The 20,790-nt window shown below is 44.3% G+C and overlaps 1 protein-coding gene across 1 annotated transcript in view; it reads right to left on the bottom strand.

Annotated features, from left to right (window-relative positions):
• Htr2a (5-hydroxytryptamine receptor 2A) overlaps nt 1-19,851 on the bottom strand; it is a 67,267-nt gene extending 47,416 nt beyond the window's left edge. The window contains exons 1-2 of the mRNA XM_021203681.2: nt 18,315-19,851; nt 15,467-15,667 (exon numbers count right to left, since the gene is read on the bottom strand). Of these exons, the coding sequence (XP_021059340.1) occupies nt 15,467-15,667; nt 18,315-18,726 (613 nt within the window). The 5' untranslated portion in view covers nt 18,727-19,851. The remainder of the gene's footprint in view (nt 1-15,466; nt 15,668-18,314) is intronic.
• Nucleotides 19,852-20,790: the final 939 nt, after the last annotated feature.

The raw sequence follows: 20,790 nt of genomic DNA, 5'->3' as shown, positions 1-20,790 counted from the left end.
TCTCTCTCTCTCTCTCTCTCTCTCTCTCTCTCTCTCTCTCTCTCTCTCTCTTCTTTCTGATGCTAACTAGAGCCCAAGTATGCCTTTTCTGGCTCCCAGGGCTTCCTTTCTCTATCCCTGAACCTCCATGCCTAATTCAGTGTATGGCTCCCTTCCTTCCTCTTAGCCATCCCTGTCCTCCGGGCAGCTGCTGAGATGAACAGTTTGCCTGCTTTAGTTTTTCTCTTAAACTGGAGTAACATTGTTCTAAAGCTTTCTTCTGAGCCCCTTCTTAAGTTATTTCGTTAACAAGACTAGAATCCCCCCACAGAGGACCCTGGTTTCTACTAGTATGTGGCATCTCTGAACACATCATCCCCCCCCCCCCGAATTTTCGATAACATCCCTTGCTCCGTAAGCCTAAAACTCTATTCTGCTCTATGGCATGGTTAAGTTGGCCACTCTGCATGTTGCTACTGCATAGTGCTTATATAACAAAACACACGAACTGAAGAGAAACCCTGTGAGTTTAGACAGAAGTGTACATAGTGTGTGGCTCCTGCAAAGCCTGCTTAAATCTCTCACCAAACGTTTGAGGCGCACCTCTGAGTGTATTCTATCTCAAGCTGCTCCTCAGGTCCTATTGAATCAGATTCCCTAGGAATGGCCTTTAAGAAAATGCATTTTCCAGTAACTGCTATGCACTTTTCAGAAAAGTCATGCTTTGAAAAGATGAATGTTTTCACCCAGAGGTGCAGAGGTCCTCAGGGGCCATCATTTTTGCATCTGTGTCCCACTCAGACTCATTTGGATCATTAGCAGTAAGTCACATTTACAGTTCAGTCTGAGTCTCCTGGTAAATCGCTTCCTTAAAAGGGTGTATCCAAACTTAATAGAGAAAATGCTTTAAAACAGCCAGATGAGTGAATATGGCTACATACCCACCATGGGAAGGGCTTGAGCCAGGAGCCATGAAGGCTGTAACTGGAATCTAAGTTCTCCATCCCCCTGAAGAGCAGTCCCTGTGCACACTGTTCCTGCAATTGCTCCCCCTCTGATGCAGTGGTTGGAGATATAATATTAACACAATGAAGACAGTTCCCGGTGGAATTAATATGCGGCTCTCCTGAGCCTAGGAGAGAGATGGTACAAGGAAAGTGACAGCGTGCACCTCACAGTCGCAGTGCAAAATCTTTGTGCTATATGATTTTTCATTCTTGGCTTCGGTGTGCAGCCAGCTTTGCCAGAACTATCTCCAAGGAAACCGACTTTAAATCTGTGAAAATACTGGAAAAGCCACTGTGGAGATGTTCATCCACACTCATTTGTTGTACTTTTCCAAGTAAGGTCCCATATGCGCCCAGGCAGGCATAGGCAGACATTGGATTGTTGAAACAACTTCCTTATCAGGGAAACACACAAGGGCCTCTGGGGAAACATTCTCTCCCTTCTTTCAGCTCTTGGTTGGCCCTCTTTATTTTTCTCTCCTTTCGTTCCTCATTTGTCATTTATTCAGCAACATCAATGTGCCCCCATTTGTGGTTAAATATGTATGTGCATATACTTCTATTTCCTCCTGTCTAGCTCAAGCCTGTGATATATAGCTTTCAGGGAAACCAACTGACAAAGCTACTATGTTTGAGCGTATCTAGGAAACCCATCTATAAAACAGATAGTGATGGAAAGGGAAGTCTGCTGGTTTTGTCCCTGACCTCCAACACCTGACAGCACCGTGAATACATCTTCAGTGTGAAGGGGGGATAGAATCGCTGAGAGACTGGGGTAGATGCTTTAGGGAATTAGGGATAGTGGAGAATACAAATGCTTTTTGGTAGAACTATAATTGGTGGGGACCTAGATCACTGTCCTTTTGCAGAGGACTCAATAAACCTTTAAACAACAACAATAACAACAACAACAATAACAACAACAACAATAACAACAACAAAAACAAAGGATATTTGGTTAACTGAAGATGCCTCCAACATTAAATGCATCATGTATGTGTGTGTGTCAGGGGATGGGCAGGGATGTGGCCAGATATAGAATACAATATAGATAGAAGCACTGGGTGTGAAGTTACCGTGCTTCCTGCACACCTGGTAACTGGAGATCCTTTTTCTTTATTTAAAATAACATTGAATATTTCTCTTCAGATGAAGCAAAATTTTAGTAAGCATGTTTACAGATGGATGAGCTGACCTACTAGAGAGTAGATAGGAGGCGGTCCTTTGACTCCTGTATCACACTGGCGATACTGATCAACCTGGTGATGTATTTAGCTTGGGAATGTACCCTGTTAAACATGACCATCTACATGAATCTTTACAGGGGCTGACTTGATACTTTAAAAAACAGCAAGGGTTGAAAAGGTGTTGTAGTGAATCTGCTCCACAGAAGACAGTGAAGAACAGAAGACAATTCACATTTTAAAGAGACACTAATAGGCCAAGTATGGGTCTTGGGAGATGGCTCAGTGGGTAAGATGCTTGTCACATGACACAAGGACCTGAGTTTGGAGCCCCAGGATGCATACAGAGCTCGACATTGCAATCCTGTCTGTAAGCCCTGAGCTCTTAACTGAGAAGGTTCTCTAGGAGTTCACTGATCACCTAGCCTGATGTACATAGCAATGAACAACAAGAGACCTGTCTCAAGCAATGTGGGAGGCAAGGACCAATACTCAAGGTCCTCACAATATGACTTCATTTACACACACTTATACATAACACACACACACACACACACACACACACATACCCTACACACACAATTTGATAATACCAAGAGCAGCAAGCATGAATGGTTCTTCTATACCTCACCATAGTCAAAGGACCTAACGACTGGAGCCAGATGTCAGTAATAAATGAGAAAGGCAAATCTGAAAATTCACTTCCAAGATGCCACTTTTAAAACATGCCATTGTAATTTCTACTTCTTACAGTAATACCAGTGAGAGAGGCCCTAAACCAGGGACCTAGAATGCCTCAGAAAATTGCCTCTTTTTGAGAAGTAACGAAGGTTTATCATAGACCCAGGAATCTGCTCATCTGCTGTTTTCCTAGAATAGCCTGTCCAGAAGAATTCTGCAAGTTTTCTGATAAAAATATTTCGCTCTCTAGATGTCATCAAGCAGGAATTTATAATGTGACTGGTATGAGCCAGGGTTAATCCTGGAACTGGGATATAAAAATAGCCAATGGTCGATGCCCGAGAAGGATACGTTTGGCAATTTGGGCCTGTGTGTGCCAGGGGAACAATTTTTGGGTTTTAGATAACTGGGTTTGTGTAACCGACCACTGATACCCATGGCAGAGGACTAGAGAATATTGGAGTTATAAAAGACTTCTTCTTTAAGGGTGACCAAGAAAGTCCATTTTTTGTTTTTCATACCATATTTTCTGATTATAGTTCTTCTTCCCCCAACTCCTCTCAGATTCTCTTCACCCATCCAAATTTCCACCTTCCTTTCTCTCTCTCTCATTAGAAAACACAAATATCTAATAAAAATTAATAAAACTAAAATAAGTTAAAATAAAAAGAAACAGAACAGAGTAGAACAAAACAAATGGGGGTAGGGTGGGGGTGGGGGAAGAGTCAGAGAAAAACACAAGAAGTATATATAGATTTAGAGACACACATATTTGTATGCCCAGAAATCCCATAAAAACACAAAACCAGAACCCACAGTAAATAAGACCGATAAGGTAACCAGAACTCACAGTATATAAGACCAGTAAGGTAAATACCAAATGCCCAGACAATGTAATAGGAGACTAAAAACCTCCCCAAATACCATCAAGTCCATTTCGTGCTGAGCCTGGGCCCTGCCCTGAAGTATGGTTTGCATACCCAGTGAGACTCCTTTGGACAGAACTGATTTTTCTTTTTTGAGATTTTTTTTTTTTAATTTTATAGAGCTTTTCAAATTTATTTTCTTGGAGTGAAATAAAATAAACCTGTAACAATTTAATTTTTTCACTGTCAATGATTTACTTCCCTGTTAGGATTTATCACTTATGAAGAGTATTTTTATACTTTTCCTAAAATATTAATTTGACTAATAGTAAGTCCGTCCTTTCCCCCTAAATTATAACTTATTTATTTTCAGCTTAAAAAATTAATTATTTTATTTATTTACAGCTCGGATGTTGCTCCCCTCGAGGTCCCCCCCCTTCCCAGGGTTCTCCACTCCTTCCCCTCTCCCCTTAGCCTCTGAGAGGATGCCTCCTCCCCCACCCTTCTCTGAGGCATCAAATCTCTACAGGATTAGGTGCCTCCTCCACCAATGTAATCCACTATATAAACTAATGTAAAGAAAAAAAAAAAAACATCTGATCATCTCATTAGATGCCTGCAGGGGTTCAGGGCAGCCTTTGACAAAAATCCAACACCCCTTTATGTTAAAAGTCTTGGAGAGGTCAGGAATTCATGGCACATACCTAAACATAATAAAAGCAGTACACAGCAAGCCAACAGCCAACATCAAATTAAATGGAAAGAAACTAGAAGCAATCCCATTGGAAGCAGGGACAAGACAAGGCTGTGCACTCTCTACCTGTTTTTTTTTTTGAGAGCTTTAACTCTTTGTGGTGCTTCTCTTCCACAGCAGTCTCTTCTTGAAATGTCACCCTCCATCTTCATTTCTTTGGCCAACATTGTGCTCACCCTTCAAGATTCGAGTTTAACCTTTCTCTGTGAGGCGGGCTTCCCTGATCCCCCAAACCCTGCCAGAGTTCTATATATGTCAATCATAATGCAATTCTACTTTATGCTGCATGGAACTGTTACTATAAAATTGTTATTAAAGATTAAGATGTGACAATTTTATACACATGCAATATTTTGCCACCCTGTGGCCCTCTCATCGCCCTCCCATCCCTACGACTGGTTTTGTATTTTTCTGTGAGCATTTCCACTTCAAACCTGATGGCTGCTCATTTGTGCCCTCACAGGCTTGCACAGTCCTGCCCACGGCAGGTTCTCACTCACTTGCAGTGCTGTTTAATGGGACCTTTGAGAGGACTCCCCTGCTGGGAGGTCGGGCTCTTAGGAAATGAAGGACCCTAGAAAATAAATCTTGGGGACTCCACATTCAAAACGCGGAAATTTAATTGTCATTCGCTATGCAAATTTCTTTAGAATGTGACAATCTCCGAATAAAGGACACAAGTAAGAGAGGAGTAACCTAGACACAGACGGTTTATGGTAACCCGTGATACTTTGGGCAGCGGAGATGCCCCTAAGCAGAAGAAGGCGTGGTCAGCCTGCCTGGGAGGCCCACTGGGACCCCCAGCAGATACAGAAGCTTGCCTGCTTGCCTTTTCCTCTCTTCTCTGATTCTCCCCTCACCTGTTTGCCCAACTGAAAACGAAACATCTCTTAGAGAGTGCTTTGCTTCCAAACTTGGAAAGGAACGATTCCCAAATGCTTTCTGAAGAAATTTCAAAATCTCAAACTAAAGCTTACCAGCAAACGGGAAGCACAACAGAGCAAAGCCCACGGAGGGGAGAGTCCTTTCCTAACAGCCTCTACTAATCAGGCGCCGTTAATAAGTGTGCCCAGTCTGATGCTAAGTTGGACAATAAAGCAAGTCCTTTCTTGTATAGCTATTAGTCTTTATATATCTTGAAGTATAGGGAAACATTCTAAAAATAGCTTTGAAACAGCACACAGAAATATAATTTCTTTTAAAGGTGTCTCGGTGTCAGACTGCAGAAATGAGTTCTCATGAGTGCTTGGATAGATGATTTCTATTATCATATGGGCTGGGAGAAAGATGGAGTACACTTTATTTTTTTGTTTAGATTGCTTTCTATTTCTTGTTCAGTGGGAACTTGTGACCTCGCGGGGAAGGGGGGAGATAGATTATTATCACGTAAATGGAAGAGGTGAAGAGATAGGGGCGTGAAAGAACCAAAGTAGGGCAATACCTAATTTCTGGAGAGAAGAGAAGTTTGAAGAAGGCTTCTTAGAGGTGACTGATAAAGGCAAAAATCCTCTAAGCAAGGCGAGGGGAGGCACTGCGGGGAGACACTTAATACTTTCTGAGAATATGGTGCCCCTTAGTAGCTGCAAAGTGAATACCAGCCTAGTCTGTGCTAGGAGATACAGCTGCGGTCACAGACTGTGGAAGTTTCCTTGAAAAAATGTGAACAGGCTGTCCCCAGATGGTAGCTAAGCCAAAAAAAAAAAAAAAAAAAAAAAAAAAAAAAAAAAAAAAAACAACAACCCGAACTCTTTGTTCCTTAAATTGCTTTTGGTCATTGTCTTAGGAATTGTCAGTGATGTTCATTTATCGGAAAGACTGTTTTGAAGGTATTTTCAGATCCAACTTCTCTGTGAGCATTCCGTGAACATAAAGGGAACGACAAAACTTGCTTTTTTTTTTTTTTTTCTTTTTAAGTCGAAATTATTGACGGATGTAAAGACATACAGAGGTCTCTATTTGTGGGGTGTTATGATATCTGAATGCATGTGTACACTGTGTGGCTCAGTGTGAAAGGATGCTACGAATCCCCCGTGAAAATAATGATGAATTAAAACTGGTTGGCTGTATCGTTCTCGCTGTCCCTGTGTGCGCATCCTGGGAAGGGGGGGCCTCTCCTTCTGACTACAGAACAGGCTTGATCCAGGGTCCTGCGCTCTGGTTTAGTCTGTCCATGAAGTCCTTGAGGATGGAGGACTTGAATAGATGCCACCCGGCCTGCCTTTGTCGGTTACAGAAATAATAACACAGACAAAAGTGGTTGTGCTTAGCCTTGAGGGGCAAATCTTTCCCTTTAGAAGCACTTCCAAATCACCCCATGAGCAGCACATGCATTTCCGCAGTGAAATACTATTTATGGAGAATGGACAGGAAGGGGCACATCTGCTTGTCATCAAAGGACAACGTGCAAGCAGACACTTTCCCCTCCTTATCCCGTGCTTATCTTGGCTAACAACAGTCAGGAAATTAAATGAGATATATTTCTTTTGCTGTTGGCATCAGCAAGGCGATCAAGGAAAGAGTTCACTTGCTGTACGCGTTAGAGCTGGGTCACAGACAACCTCTGATTGGGTTGGAGGACACTAAAGTGTAGACAGTCCCGGGATTATTCACTTGATATCTCTTCTTCAGTCAGAGAAGTCATAGATGGGACACAGGATTGATTTGTAATTATGCTCATTTCCCTCAGAAGTTGAGGCGAGCCTAGACAAGCAAGAAAATAGCCATGCTGGTAGCAGTAAGTGAGGGGAGAAAGCAGGAAATGATGGGATTTACCCAGTTCAAGGGAACCGAAAGGTTTGGTAAACAGGCTGCGGAAGCTGCCATTTGTAACATAATCCCCAAAGGTTGGCCGCCACCTCCAGGAAGTCTTCTCTGATTCATCATGGAATGGTGACATTTCATTCCTAGTTATCTAGGACACCTTGGAAGTAACGGTCATGGTGACTACAACTGTATGATGTGTATGAAGGAGGAGATGGTGGCTTTGCCACTCTATGGGACTCCAGTCTCTGCAAATGGGAAGCTCTTCAACAACCCCCAGTTTCCTGCCTCCTGTGATCATGACTAACACATCAGTGTTCTTAGAATCAGAATCGGGTCATAGCACAGGTGCTGCCACAACATGGTTTCTGCATTTAACCCCATAGACATGTCTCCTCTGCTTGAATATCCAACGTCCTAGCTCAGTGACTTTTAGAACTTCAAATTGTTTTGAAATAGAAAAATCAGTCGGCCAAATCTCAGCTTAGAGGTGCTGAATACTCATATGATTACTTTTATTTTTCTAGGAAAAAAAGAAAATCTGTCAAGCAGGGCGGGCGTCTGTGTTTAATAGCCTTGGCTAGGTGGTCCAAGAGCTGATCCCTTACTGTCACGCTGGGACTGTGGGTGTACACACGGTGCCACACCCACCATGGCATGTGCAAGGGTAGGGGTGGAGGAGCATCTATGATCACTCTGGCTGGCTGACCAGCGAGTGAAAAGCCCCAGCACACTCCTGCCACACAGTCATTTCTCCATGACCCTCGAGGAATGTTCCCAGGTCCTTACTGTTTATTTCAAATTATATTTCTGAAAATTGCCTACTTATCTGGCTGATTTCTTCCCTTACTGGATTATTTGTCCTTAAAAAAAAATCAAGATGTAAGTGTATTTTGCCTCTTAAAAAGCACATTTCTTGGTCTGTGATTCTCATAAGTATTTTTGAATTTGCTCATGAGGATTTTAGCCATACCAAACATTTTCCACAGAGGTTTGCTATGCCTCTATTTATCTTTGCAGTCCCTGCACTTTGTGACCTGTGTTAAAAGGCCTGCTGCACCAGCAAATAAGCTAAAAATGCTGTGGAAAACGAACAAACAAACAAACAAGCAACAAACAAAGAACAGCAAAATGATGAACTGGAGCTACAGAGCAGATGAGAGAAATTCAGACTCTTACTTTATGTTCCTTAGTAGAAAGGTTAGAACTCTTATCTGGGATAAAATTTTAATCAGGAGAGGAATGAGAAGAAAAATCCTGTAGAAATTATAGTAAGTGGGAAGGGATAAAGGAAATAGAAAAAGAATTTGCAGTTGAATAAAAAGGGGAAGGGGACAGCTTAAAAGAATGACAGGAAAACAGTTGCAGAAATAACATAAAATGGACAACAGGAAACTAGTTACACCAACCGTCGTGGTGAATGTGGACAGGCTAAAGTTCAGTGTTAAAAGGCATTGGCTGTCATATTTTTTTTAAAAATAAATTTCACCTCCAAGTTGTGAAATGTATATCAGGCAATGAAACAAACTGTTAAAATGAAGAGACAGGAAATACACTGGAGAGGACCACACAGAAGGAGGCTTGCTGGCATTGATACAGAAGGAGGCATGCTGGCATTGACACAGAAGGAGGCATCCTGGCATTGATACAGAGCAAAGAGGAAGGCAAGTGTGCAGATAGCCTCTGTGAGTGCTTCCAGGGCAGGCGGGGAGGGCATGGGGAGCAGGGGATGGGGTCCAACTACTTTCTCAAGTACTCAGTGATCTGTCAGAGGCAGGATGAGTTTGCAGCCATGTTGAGGGCTGAGGATGTGAGAGCTGAGGTCAGAGCTCCTAAAGTCAAGACACATCAGGTTTTCACCTGGAGCTGTAGGGGCAACAGTGGTAGGGCGACAGCAGGGAATCAGTCGGTTCCTATGAGACCACTGTTTAAAATAAGTACAGTCTGATTGGGTTGAGGGACGCCTGCCCATGCATGCACACACATGTACATCACACATCACACACATGCACATCACACATCACACACACACACACACACACACACACACACACACACACACACACACGTCTGCTAAGCTCATGGATTCCCTGTGGTGAAAGCTAATGTCAGCCCACTAGCTACTAGGTTTTTACATAAGATAATATAAAGTAATTTTTAAAAATCTACTAGGTATAGCAACTCAGTAAAAAAAACAAGGAAGGCCAGGAAAAACCAGGGGACAGAGGTATCCAGAAAGCAGTGATTGATGTTTGATAGATGAGAAAGTAGTGAATGTTTGGAACACTGAACTCTGCTAAATAATCAACCAGGAAAAAAAAAAAACAAACAAACTAAGAATCTGGTAGCTGAAACACAATGGATGAGAATATAATAGACAGGTTTGGAAGTAGATTGGAAGTAGCTGGTGGCACAAGGCTCTGGTTACATGGAGTGAAGCAAGAAGAGAGAGGGAAGCGTGGGCCAGAGTTTCATGTACACAAGCTGGCGCCTCAGAGCGAGGGCAAGGGAGCACGGGGCGGGTGTGATAATATGGCTAAGGAGTTTTCCAAAGTGACGACAAGATGACATTGAGCATCCAATTTAAGAATCCGCACAAACCAAGTTCAGCATGAAGACAAATGTAACCTATGCCTGGGCAGCACTTAAGAAAATTTCTAAAATACAGATGAAGACACTGTCTATGAAGCCAGGGTGACATGGTGGCTTCTGTAGACCCAGAGAGCTGAACTCTTTACAAACAACAAACTAGAATAATGTAGAGATTCAGAAGCTCATGGAAAAAGTTCTGGAAGAAAGCCACTGCTTACTTGCTTCACCTGTTTGTTTGTTTATCTATTTATTTATTGGTCTGGGGAGTGTTTGTTTATTGAGAAGACCCCTTTCTTCTTGCTTCAATTCGTGTTACAGATTCTTGGGCTACCAGCTGTTTCTAATCTGGAATTGAACCCAGAACCTCACATATGCTGGGCAAGTGGTCTACCATTGAGCTATAGACTAAGATGATTTTTTTTTTTTTATTTTTACTTTCATTTCATGACAAGGTCTCACTAAGTTGCCAGGTTGGCCTTGAATTTGTGCTCTTCTGACAAGAGTCTCAGGCAGTTGAAATCATGGGTCTGTGTCACCAGGCCAGTTTGGGTTCTGTCCTATAGAAATGGGTGCTTTCAATGAAGGTAAAGTAGAGGGATCTAGAGTTATGGAAACGGAGAACGAACAAGAAGCATCACGTGTGTGTCAGTCTGCAGCTGTGAGGACTGTAGACCCAGGCAGAAGGGCAGAAGGAAGGAGAACATGGCAGCAGAATAGTTTGCGTGTGGAAAACACACGCCTGGGTCATAGGGCAGCTGCAATGACATCTTGGGTCTTATTCGCCTATATGTACAAATACAAAAGGACCACAGGGCAAATGAGGTTAGAACGTTCTTAAGTTTTTGCATTTCCAAGAAGTGTAAAATCATTTATTTTTGGCTCTTTATGATTAAAAAGTAAAAAAAAAATTTTTTTTTGCTCTTACTAAGAGAATATAAAAGAAGAGATAATTAATAAGCTCACAGAGAAGGATAAATGACAATTCTGATCATTCCAAAGAAAGAACAGAAAAAGATTGACTGACAACAACCATCAAAGAACTAAATACTCCAGTTGAAAGACAAAGATGGGACTGGACTGATGGCTTAGCTGATGTGAGCAATTGCTGGTCTTCCAGAGGACCCAGCTCCATGTCGGGCATCTCACAATGGTCTGCAACTTCAGCTCCGGAGGATTCCACGCCTCTGGTCTCCACAGGCACCTGTACTCTTATGCACTTACCTACACACACACACACATACACACACACACACACACACACACACACACACACACACACACCCCTACATGTGAATAAAAATTGTTTAGAGATGAAGATGGATTTCATTTTTCGAAACTGTGCTTCCATCCTGGTAGCACATTTAAAATACAAAGTCACAGTTCGACAATATGATAGAGCAAATTATAGTCAGACAAACGATAATCAAGAGAAATCTGGCATAAAGGCATAAATATGGTATCTACAGAGTTGATTCTTAACGCAAGAAGCATCATTAGAAATGAAGTGAGCATTTGGTAATGATTAAAATGAGTATGAAAGATAAAATTTGTGTGTGGCTAATAACCCACAAAGTGGTAGAAAGTGTAAATGAAGGTTAAAGATATTATACACACACACACACACACACACACACACACACACACACACACACACACACGTATGTAAAATGGCACCAGAGCGTTAGGACTAAGTTCTATACATACTCCTACCATACATAAAGACCTCAAAGGAAAAAATGGCAACCTATGATTTTAACTTAAGGAATCTAGAAAAACAAACTGTGTAAATCTAAGTTTAGCTCTGTATTCATCAACTTATCAAGAAAATGGAATATATCAGTAGGCTGGAGGAAAGTTCGACTATAGATCCTGTAAAATCTATAACTGTTATTGAAAGCAAAGCAGGCCATATACAAATAGAATTTTGTACTATGCAGCCATAGAAATGAAATCTGCCCATTTCCAAAAGTGTGGCTAAGTCTTGAAAGCATAATAAGAACACATGATCTCACTCGTACATGGAATCTAAGAAAGGGTGAATGTATAGAAACAGAAGGGTGACATTTACTGTTAGCAGGGGTTTTAGGGTAAAACTCTGAGCTCCCGTGGCCTTCAACAAGCAACATGCCCACTCAAAAGAGCTACCCAGAGACACAGAGGAAGGGAACTTAGCATGGATGCCTGGGGAAGGACAACAATGTCCAGTGACCCCCCCAAGTCCATCTTTGGGATCCTGCCATGAGCTTTAGATTTCAATAGAGGGTAAAACGTATCATTAAACAGTTCTGGTCAAAGCATGGCACACTCATCGCTGAGCCTTGTTGTCTGGCTGGCTCTGGTCTGTCCCGCAAGGTGGTCTGGCTCTGGTCTGTCCCGCAAGGTGGTCTGGCTCTGGTCTGTCCCGCAAGGTGGTCTGCTAAGATGTCGGACTAGTGTGAGCTCTCTTCCAGAGTTGCAAGTTCTGTCTCTGCCTGGTACCAGGGCTTCTGTCTTTCCCTTCCCTCAACATGGAACTCTGGGAAATGTTGAGTCACCGAGTTTAATGTTTAAATAGTCTGTTAGCCAGAAGTGAATGTAGAACCACCTTAGAATATTTCCTCTCTGGCAAGGCTGGCTCCATTACCAGAGACAGATGCGGGGAAGGGGAGATGGGTTAGCTCAGGGGACCCGGTGAATGATGTGGTATCTGCGTTTGCTAACTCTGAGTTTTATTCTTGTAATTTTCTCCGTGTTCTGACTGAAAACGACAGGGCGTCTTGAGGAGGGAATGGAGGAATTAACTAATTGAATTATGGTATTTATTTTACAAAACATTTCTACGTTCAATCTCCACAGTGTGCCTTTTGAAATCAGTTTCATTTGTTGACTATACATGATTAAAAACAAAACAAGACAACAGGAAACAATTCCAGTTGGACTAAGGATCCAAATATAAATCCACAAACTGAAACCTCAAACCCAAACAAAACTGCAGAGCCAGAAGCAAGAGAAGATAAGTCAGCAAGAAGTGGGTGCTGAACTTCTTCAAGACCCAGGGTTGAACTGACTTTTTATTTTTTAGCATTTCTTATCTGATTGTTTCTCAGAACATCACCTCACAGGTGGTGAGGAGGTTGGGTGACCTCTAGTTTTCTTAGATTTACGTGTCTTCTACCACAGTTGGAGAGGTATTTGAACACACACTCTAGTCATCTGGTGTACTCCAGCATATCCACAGGGCAGAGGGATGATCATTTCTGAACACTTCTTTGTAACGATGTCCACTGGTCAGCATTCTAACCTGTCTCGCTCCTGGGATGACAGCCAGAAAGAGCTAGGGCAGACAGCCTTATTAGGTAGTAGATAAAGTACAACTTTAGAGTTGGATTGGCCTGAGATGACTCTTGGCTCTAAGTGTTTCTATCCTGTGTAAGGGACTTTACCCGTGAGGTGCTCTGTACAGGACTGGGGTTCTACACTGCTCCAACTTTTGTTAATGGGTTCACTATGAAGGTTGAGAGAGATGGAGAGTTGTTTTGGCCAAGGGTAAGGTAATGAACTCTGGGACCGAAGAGATGGCTCTGTGGGGTACAAGGCCTGGCTGTACAATGTGAGGGCCAGAGTTAGATTTTCAGCACTCACATACATGTGATGAGTCTCCTTTAACCCTAGCCCTCAGGAGGCAGAGGCAGAGTAGCAAAGTAGCTGGCTAGACTGGTGAACTTGACAAGCTCTGGGTTCAGCAAGAGACCCTGACTCATAAAGTACAGATAAACTAAAGAGGGTACTTGACCTTTGGCCACCATGTTGAATATACAGACACATGGACCTCTCTACATGTACACACACACACACACACACACACACACACACACACACACACACGGAAAGAAAAGCCGATGGGTCGCTTCGGTTCATGCTTGGCTAGTGGGACAGTCTATGCAGTGAAGACAGTGTACTTTGCTGCATGAATTGCACTTGTTTCTTTCTCTGATCATCTGGCTCGTGGTCCTCAACCATGGACCTCTCTTAGGAACCCTCAGCCATTTAAACCTAAGGGTTCTCCAGAGTGGTGACAAGCAGCGTGGATGAACACCCGCTGGCCACTTTACCCTCCTGTTCCAGGTGGGGAGGAGTCCTGGGTTGCACAGAATAATGCCATCAGCATTCTCATGGATCCGAAGCTGTCGGCTAAGGGAGGTGTGCTACACTCAGCAGAAAGAGAAGGGCTCCCTGCCAGCAGCCTATAGCACTTGCGAGTCCCTGTGACCCAGGAAACCACAAGTCCTATTTCCCGAGGTCCCTGACTTATCAAACAGATGCAACGGTACCATCGGTGCTGCTGACCTCTAGTGATAACATGAGGCTCAAGGTGAAAAGCAGATGAGGTTTTCCCAAAGTGTGCAAAGGTGCTGTGCAACCATAAGCCGTCGTCGTCGTTACCATCAGAGCCAGAGAGAGCTCACTGTGCTCACACTCACTGCACACACCCCTCAGTTCCCTTTTAGAACACCCATTCCTCGTCTACACGGTGGGGATGACGTCACATAAACTCCTGTCACTAGCAGGAAGGAAGCCAAGGAGCTCAAGCTGTGCTTGCTGATAAGCGTTTGAAAAATCGCTTTTATTTTATGTGTTATGGGTGTTTTGCCTGCCTGAATGTTTGCACACATGTGTGTTTGCACACATGTGTGTTCCTGATGCACTAAGAGGCCAGAAGAGGCGGTGGTGGTGAATCTCTTGGAACTGGGTAGTGAGCCACCCTTGTAGGAGCTGGAAATCAAAACAGATCCTTTGCAAGGGCAGCGATAGCTCTAATGTAAAGGTGTCTCTCTGACCCCCATTAATAGGTATTTTAAATTACAAAGTGGTAAGTAGCATTAAATGAGTTCTGGAACTTTAACTCACCATCAAACCCCGCCGTCTTTCCAGGAAGTACATACCTCAAGGGCCTTAGCAAACACAGCTTTTCCGTGAGAAGCTTTGAGACTTGTCAGCAGGTCTCAGGGAATCTTTGATTACGAACTAAGTATTTTGAGGTGATAGGTGAAATTGACTTTGGTGCCCGACAGCTGCCCCTTTAGAGCCTATTTATGGTGACAGAAGATCAATGCTAGCCAGAGGTGAGTGTGTGTAATCAGGCCTAACAGAAGTGGGTTGGAATCCTTTGGTGTGGATGTCACAGCAGGAAGAAATGCTACAGAGGTACCAGGCAGCTGCAATGCCCAACCCTTTAAGCAATTTCCCTCTGTCCTCAGCTTCTGCCCCTTTCTGGATCCCCCTTCAAGGCCAATGCTGTCTGGGCCAAGTGCCCATATTCCTTAGCAATCACAATCCAGTAACGACAAAACTCAGGTTTCTGGGAGACCGAAGGCTTAGAGTGCTGAGCTTGGATGTGAGAAAGGACACAGGCATTCCCACCTTAGGATCTGCTGGTGTGCTTTTTCTTATATGTGCAAAACAATATGGACAGATGCTGTCAGCCATTGGTATCTGCAGATTCTCCTTTCCTAAAACAACTCCAATAACCACGGAGTTGAGACATACCTTACAACACGTGAAACCACAGACTCAGAGAATTTCACCACAAGCACATGGAATGTGTCTCCTGGGAAAGGACAGACTCTAGTTTCAAATGCCATCCTGCCAGATGGTCCAGCTTACCTACTGATATGGTCCACACAGCAATGATTTTCAAGAAGGCTTTGGTTCTGGAGTTGAAGCGGCTATGATGAATGGGGTTCTGGATGGCCACATAGCGGTCCAGGGAGATGGCACAGAGGTGCATGATGGATGCCGTAGAGAAGAGCACATCTAGGTAAATCCAGACCGCACAGAGCTTGCTAGGCAAAGGCCACCGGTACCCTGTGGGGCAGAAGTTTAGCATCAGTGAGTAGCTAGCTTCATGCTTTCGGCAGTGTGTGATTTATATCCCAGGATTTACAACTTGGGGACAGGTAGAGGTGACAGGCAAGGGAACTACAAGAGACTTTCAATATTGGAACAGGCAGCAAATGTGTACTGTGATGGCACAGGCAGGGGAGCACAGGGTTGAAGGTTTCTGACCTGTGGAATTATATTAATGAAGGAGGAACTCGAGTTTTCCTCTTGAATGAATCTCTTCCCCCCCTCTACCTGGTCAAAGCCACTTTTATTTAACAGCGTGTCCAAAGTTATGTTCTGCACCCTTTAACTGATGTGCCGGTCACATACAGCCTTTATTTATCCACATCATTTTCTTTGGAGTTAGGGTCCCTATGATCAGTCTAATCTTAGTCACTCTCAGACATGTCCAGTCTCACATAGACAGGCAATTAGTGGCTGTGTGACGAAATGTCTTCAAATCTCTTGAATGTCTTTTCTTATGGTGCACAGTCCCTTAACGTCTTATTAAATTTGGGGCATGTGAGAAACATTGAGGATGGTGAAGAATATCAAGGGTATCTGGACTTGGAGCTTTGTCCCGGGGCAGTGCTCAAACTACAGGTGACAGCTGGTTTTCGCAGGTGGCTCCTTAAAATGGGGACCCGCCTCTGTCGATTCTGCTCCAGTAAGTCTGGAGCAGGCTGGAAAATGTGCATTTTCCAAAAAAACCTTAAGAAATCGTACTGCTGAGGCACTCAGGGAACCCCTGCTTAGGGCAAAGGTGACATTTGTCCCCCTCCGATGCCTCCCTGAACATCACAATCAAACAGTCTAGCGTTGGGCCCAGTTAAATCATTCTCTATGGAGGGTGACTAGAAATGAGGCCCCAATGTCAAAGGACTTTAAAAATTCCCAGAGTCCAACGCAGGAAGCTTGGAAGGCTCTCTGCTGCCTTCTATGCCGTGGTGACATAAATGAAGCGCCCTGCTCCTCCCCGAGTGTTTTGGAGAGGAGTAGACATTTGGATAGACTCTCAGTTTGTTCTGCTAACGGAAGGAGCAATGGTATTACATCTGCCTGCGAATGGGAAGGAAGATTAGAGCTCAGTACTCTCTTTAGGATAGTTCAGAGCTCAGGCTGAGCAGGCTCTCCTTTTGCACAAATCTTATTTCTACCTTGCTGCCTCCAGGGGAGTTCAGAAAAGGAAAGGATGCTGAACCTAAGTCTAATAACAAATCTTCTAGCTTTAGTCTCAGGAAAGAAACTGCTCCCCTCAAAGTTTCTTACCAAGGGGTAAGAAGAGAATACTTGTGCAAGACAGGTTAGTGAATTGTGTGCTAGGACCAGCCTGGTTAAGTGTCCTCTAGACTCTGGGCGAGCGTAGGCTGCAGCCCCAGAAGTCGTCACTAGGGGGCAGCCTTGTACCCCGAGCTGAGTCCAGGGACCTGCTGCTCTTCCTACGTGGCCAGGGTTACCCCTGCTGCCCAGCAGGTTCCTCTGCCTTCCTGCTGTGGTTTGGGTTCTTGCAGAGTCACCCTTCCCACCCCATAGTAGGGTTTGCCTCGGAGGGTTGGCCAGGGTTTTAGGAAGTGAGAGCCTCTCTCCAGTGGCTGAGGAATGATGGCAAATTTAATGGCATTATTTGGGTGTGTCATTTGAATGGTCAAGCTGGGGCAAATGGATGCTTGCTACTCCTGGCTTGTTTCCTTCTTCCTTGAAGCTTTTCGGGGGCTGGATGGACATGTTTATATTGTAGCCTCTAGGACTTGGCCAGAAAATTCCCTTGTGAAGGTGTCCCTAAAACTGCCTGTAGCTCGGGTGACTGCCGAGGGCATGTGCCAGTGGTGCGAATATTCTTTCATTTGCTCATTGTTAGGAGGGATCCGGCTGTATTAGTCACACTTTGAAAGAATATCACATTCTGCTCCTCCATGAAAGCCGACCCAGTGTTGGCTGACTTCCTGGGAAGTTTGACACTGTCAAACGGTGGCAAGGAAAGCAAGACTGAGAGCTTTCAGTTTGTTTTCCACCCTCCAAAACCAGACAGGAGTTTATGTGTGTGCATTTTTAAAGAATCAGGGGAGTCACTCAAAGGCTTTCTTCCATATTGTCTTCTCTGGGCTGGGGGAGGGGGAGGGGTAATTAAAACCGGAGTAATTCATTTATTCTAATGGAGACTCTGAATATTTTAACATTAAACCCACTCCTCCAGCACTAATGCTCTCTGCAAATGTCCCAAGGTAATCGGGAAGGTTTTACCACTCCATTAGAAGTGCTGAATACCGGGTGAGAAAGAGAAAACTGTTCTGTCCCAAGGCTGGCAAATAAAAGCAGGAAAAAAAAAAAAATCTCATGGACACATAATGACAGCTAAATTATGCTCACAGAGTATTGGAATACAGATAATAATTTCTCTACAAAAATGTATCCATTCTAAGGTACACAGCTCACCAATGATCAGGCACTAGGCTGTCTGACTCTCTCTCTCTCTCTCTCTCTCTCTCTCTCTCAAGAAAAATAGAATTTTAAGGCTAAAATAAAGCTTCCCGTCTACTTCTCTCTCCTGGAGCCCCAGTCCCTCTGCTAACAGCATGCACAAGCTCTTTGGGACTATGGTGGGGACAGCTGACATGCTAACACCACTCACCATACAGGATGGTTAACATGGACACGGGCATGACAAGGAAACCCAGCAGCATATCAGCTATGGCAAGTGACATCAGGAAATAGTTGGTGGCATTCTGCAGCTTTTTCTCTAGGGACACTGCCATGATGACCAGTATGTTTCCCGCAATGGTGAGAATAATCACGACAGTTGTCAATAAAGCAGACCAGTTTTTTTCCTGGAGATGAAGAATGGAGAGGCATGTCGGTGGGAGATACCCTTCGCAGGAGAGGTTGGTTCTGTTTTCAGCATCAATTGTCCAGTTCGAGGCTTCGGAAGTATTAGCATCCCTGGAGTTGAAGTCATTAGGGTAGAGCCTCGAGTCGTCACCTAATTGCATTAAGGAGTTTGGAATTGAGCTCAGAGAGATATTGTCTTCACAGAGAATTTCCATGTCTAAGCCGGAAGTTGTAGCAGATGAAGTGTGGAGAGACTAGCGAGTCATAGCCGGGGCTCACCATTCATCTTTACGTCCTGGAGCAGGGCGTGCTGAAGCGGAGACCATGTGTGGCTCCTCTGGCTGCCTTCTCCTGTTCCATAGTAAGAGTTACAGAAGTGTGATGGCTCTTGATTATGCCTCCCTTCACAGTCCTAGGGAGAGTCCACGGCTGAGCTGGAAGTTCTCACGGAAGCAAAGGCAAAAGAAGCAGTGTGGAGCATTTGGAGACACAAACGTGTTCCTGGTTAAGGAAGAAAAGTTTTGTATCCGGTGAGAATCTTCCAGCTAATTCTCGGGTTAGATATGCTGCTTCCAAGAGTTCAGCCATCACAAAGTTAAAACAGCATGAGATCCACAACGAGGAGGGAGGGCTGTGTGCCCTCTATATTAATTAAGGAAGTCAATTAAAAACCCTCGCAGTGTTAATGCCATCATAAGGGGATAGACTTGGGTTAACCCTTCTTAGTCTCAGGCAGAATCGCTGCTGCAGCGGTGGTCAGGAATTTCAGCTTGTATCTCTGGCTCAGTTAATGAAAGGAAAACGCATCCCAAAGCGCAGCAGAGAACTTTCCACATCACAAATTCTCACGGCAATGACGGCATCCTAGCCAAGCCAAGCGTGACTTAAAGCAGAAAGAAAATCCCACAGCAGTAAAAGAGCAGCGGAGGAACTTACATTCTTTGTCGCCAGGGTCCGCTATCCTGTGACTCGCCTGTCTGCATGGTGACTGAGCCAGTGTGGAATCCCCTCTCTTTGAGCTCCCAGCAGAATAAGATGATAGTAATTTGATTTCTGTTTCTGTTGACTTCAAAAGCCTCATGCCGGTTCCAGCACGGTTGAGGTCTGTGCTGGCTGCCTCCGCCACTGCCACTGCCACTGCTGAGCTTGGTTGGGTCCTCCTTCCCAGTGCCTGGCTGCTTGCTGAGGCGAGCGCACAGAGAAGAATCAGTCACTAGGGAGCCCCTCTCAAAGTCACACAAAAGAGCCGCAGGGAAAGTAGGAAACGCTGTCTGTATCAAGAGGCTCCCGGGATTTCCAGAAGAATAAGCGGCTCCTGGTTGCTTCCTTCCTCAGACCTCCCTCTGTCACTGTGTCATAACCTGCAAGGTGGCAACAGCCAGGAAGGGCGGACCAAACAGCCCCGTCCCCCGCGCGCCCCCATTCTTTCTGCTACAGGTTAATTGGGAACCTTTCCTTAAAGAGAACAGGGAGACAGCCTAGCGGACAGCAGGCAGGTGGGCTACATGGCAGTCATATTTTAGGCTGAGGGGTGAAGAATGAGAAGATAAATAAGGCTAGGAAACGGCATGCATGTCCGGGGATCTGGGAGCATCCAGCACTTCTATGCAAGTCAGTGATGATGTGTCCAGGAGGGATGGCTGACAGTGGCGACATGAGTTCAGAGGAATCAGGAAGTCTGTGGCAATAACTGATAAAACTACCAGGACCATTTTTAGTTACTTAAATGCATTTAAGCACACGCACACTATGGCTATGTGTATGCATCCCGTAACTAGCTTACTTCTCTTCATCTCAAACCTGTCGCCAAGAAGTAATGAAAAACTTCATGTTAGAAAGTGAAGGGTTTTGTTCTATTTGGTTCTATTTTTGATTTTGATTTTCCAGAAGTGACCCTAATGATAAGGCGATTCACATGCAAAAGAAGCCCTCTCCCAAGTGGTCCTAAGAGGAAGATAGATGTACTCATGACAGATGAGAAAGCGGATTATTTCCTGGACACCAGGGGCTTTTGGGGGATTCTGTCCATCCCATTCTTCTCTCAGTCTTCTACACTCTCAGTTCAGCCACTCTCGTGCCTTCGATGTGTTGCCAATTCTCATGGCAGTGAGCTAAATGTCCAGTTGCCTTATAGATCCCTTTGTTTGACCCAGGAGAACCTTCCATCCTGATCCTCTCTTTGAGGGCTTATTGCCACATGTCCTCCTGGCTCATGAAATCATCATACGGTCCACCCAGCCCTCCATCCCTTCTTCCTGCCTATGCCCAGAGGTTCCTAG

This window comes from Mus pahari, chromosome 8 (assembly GCF_900095145.1).
Source record: "Mus pahari chromosome 8, PAHARI_EIJ_v1.1, whole genome shotgun sequence".
Classification (NCBI taxonomy): Eukaryota; Metazoa; Chordata; class Mammalia; order Rodentia; family Muridae; genus Mus; species Mus pahari.
The sequence above is the reverse complement of the archived record's forward strand: the minus strand, read 5'-3'. Positions and strand labels throughout refer to the sequence as shown.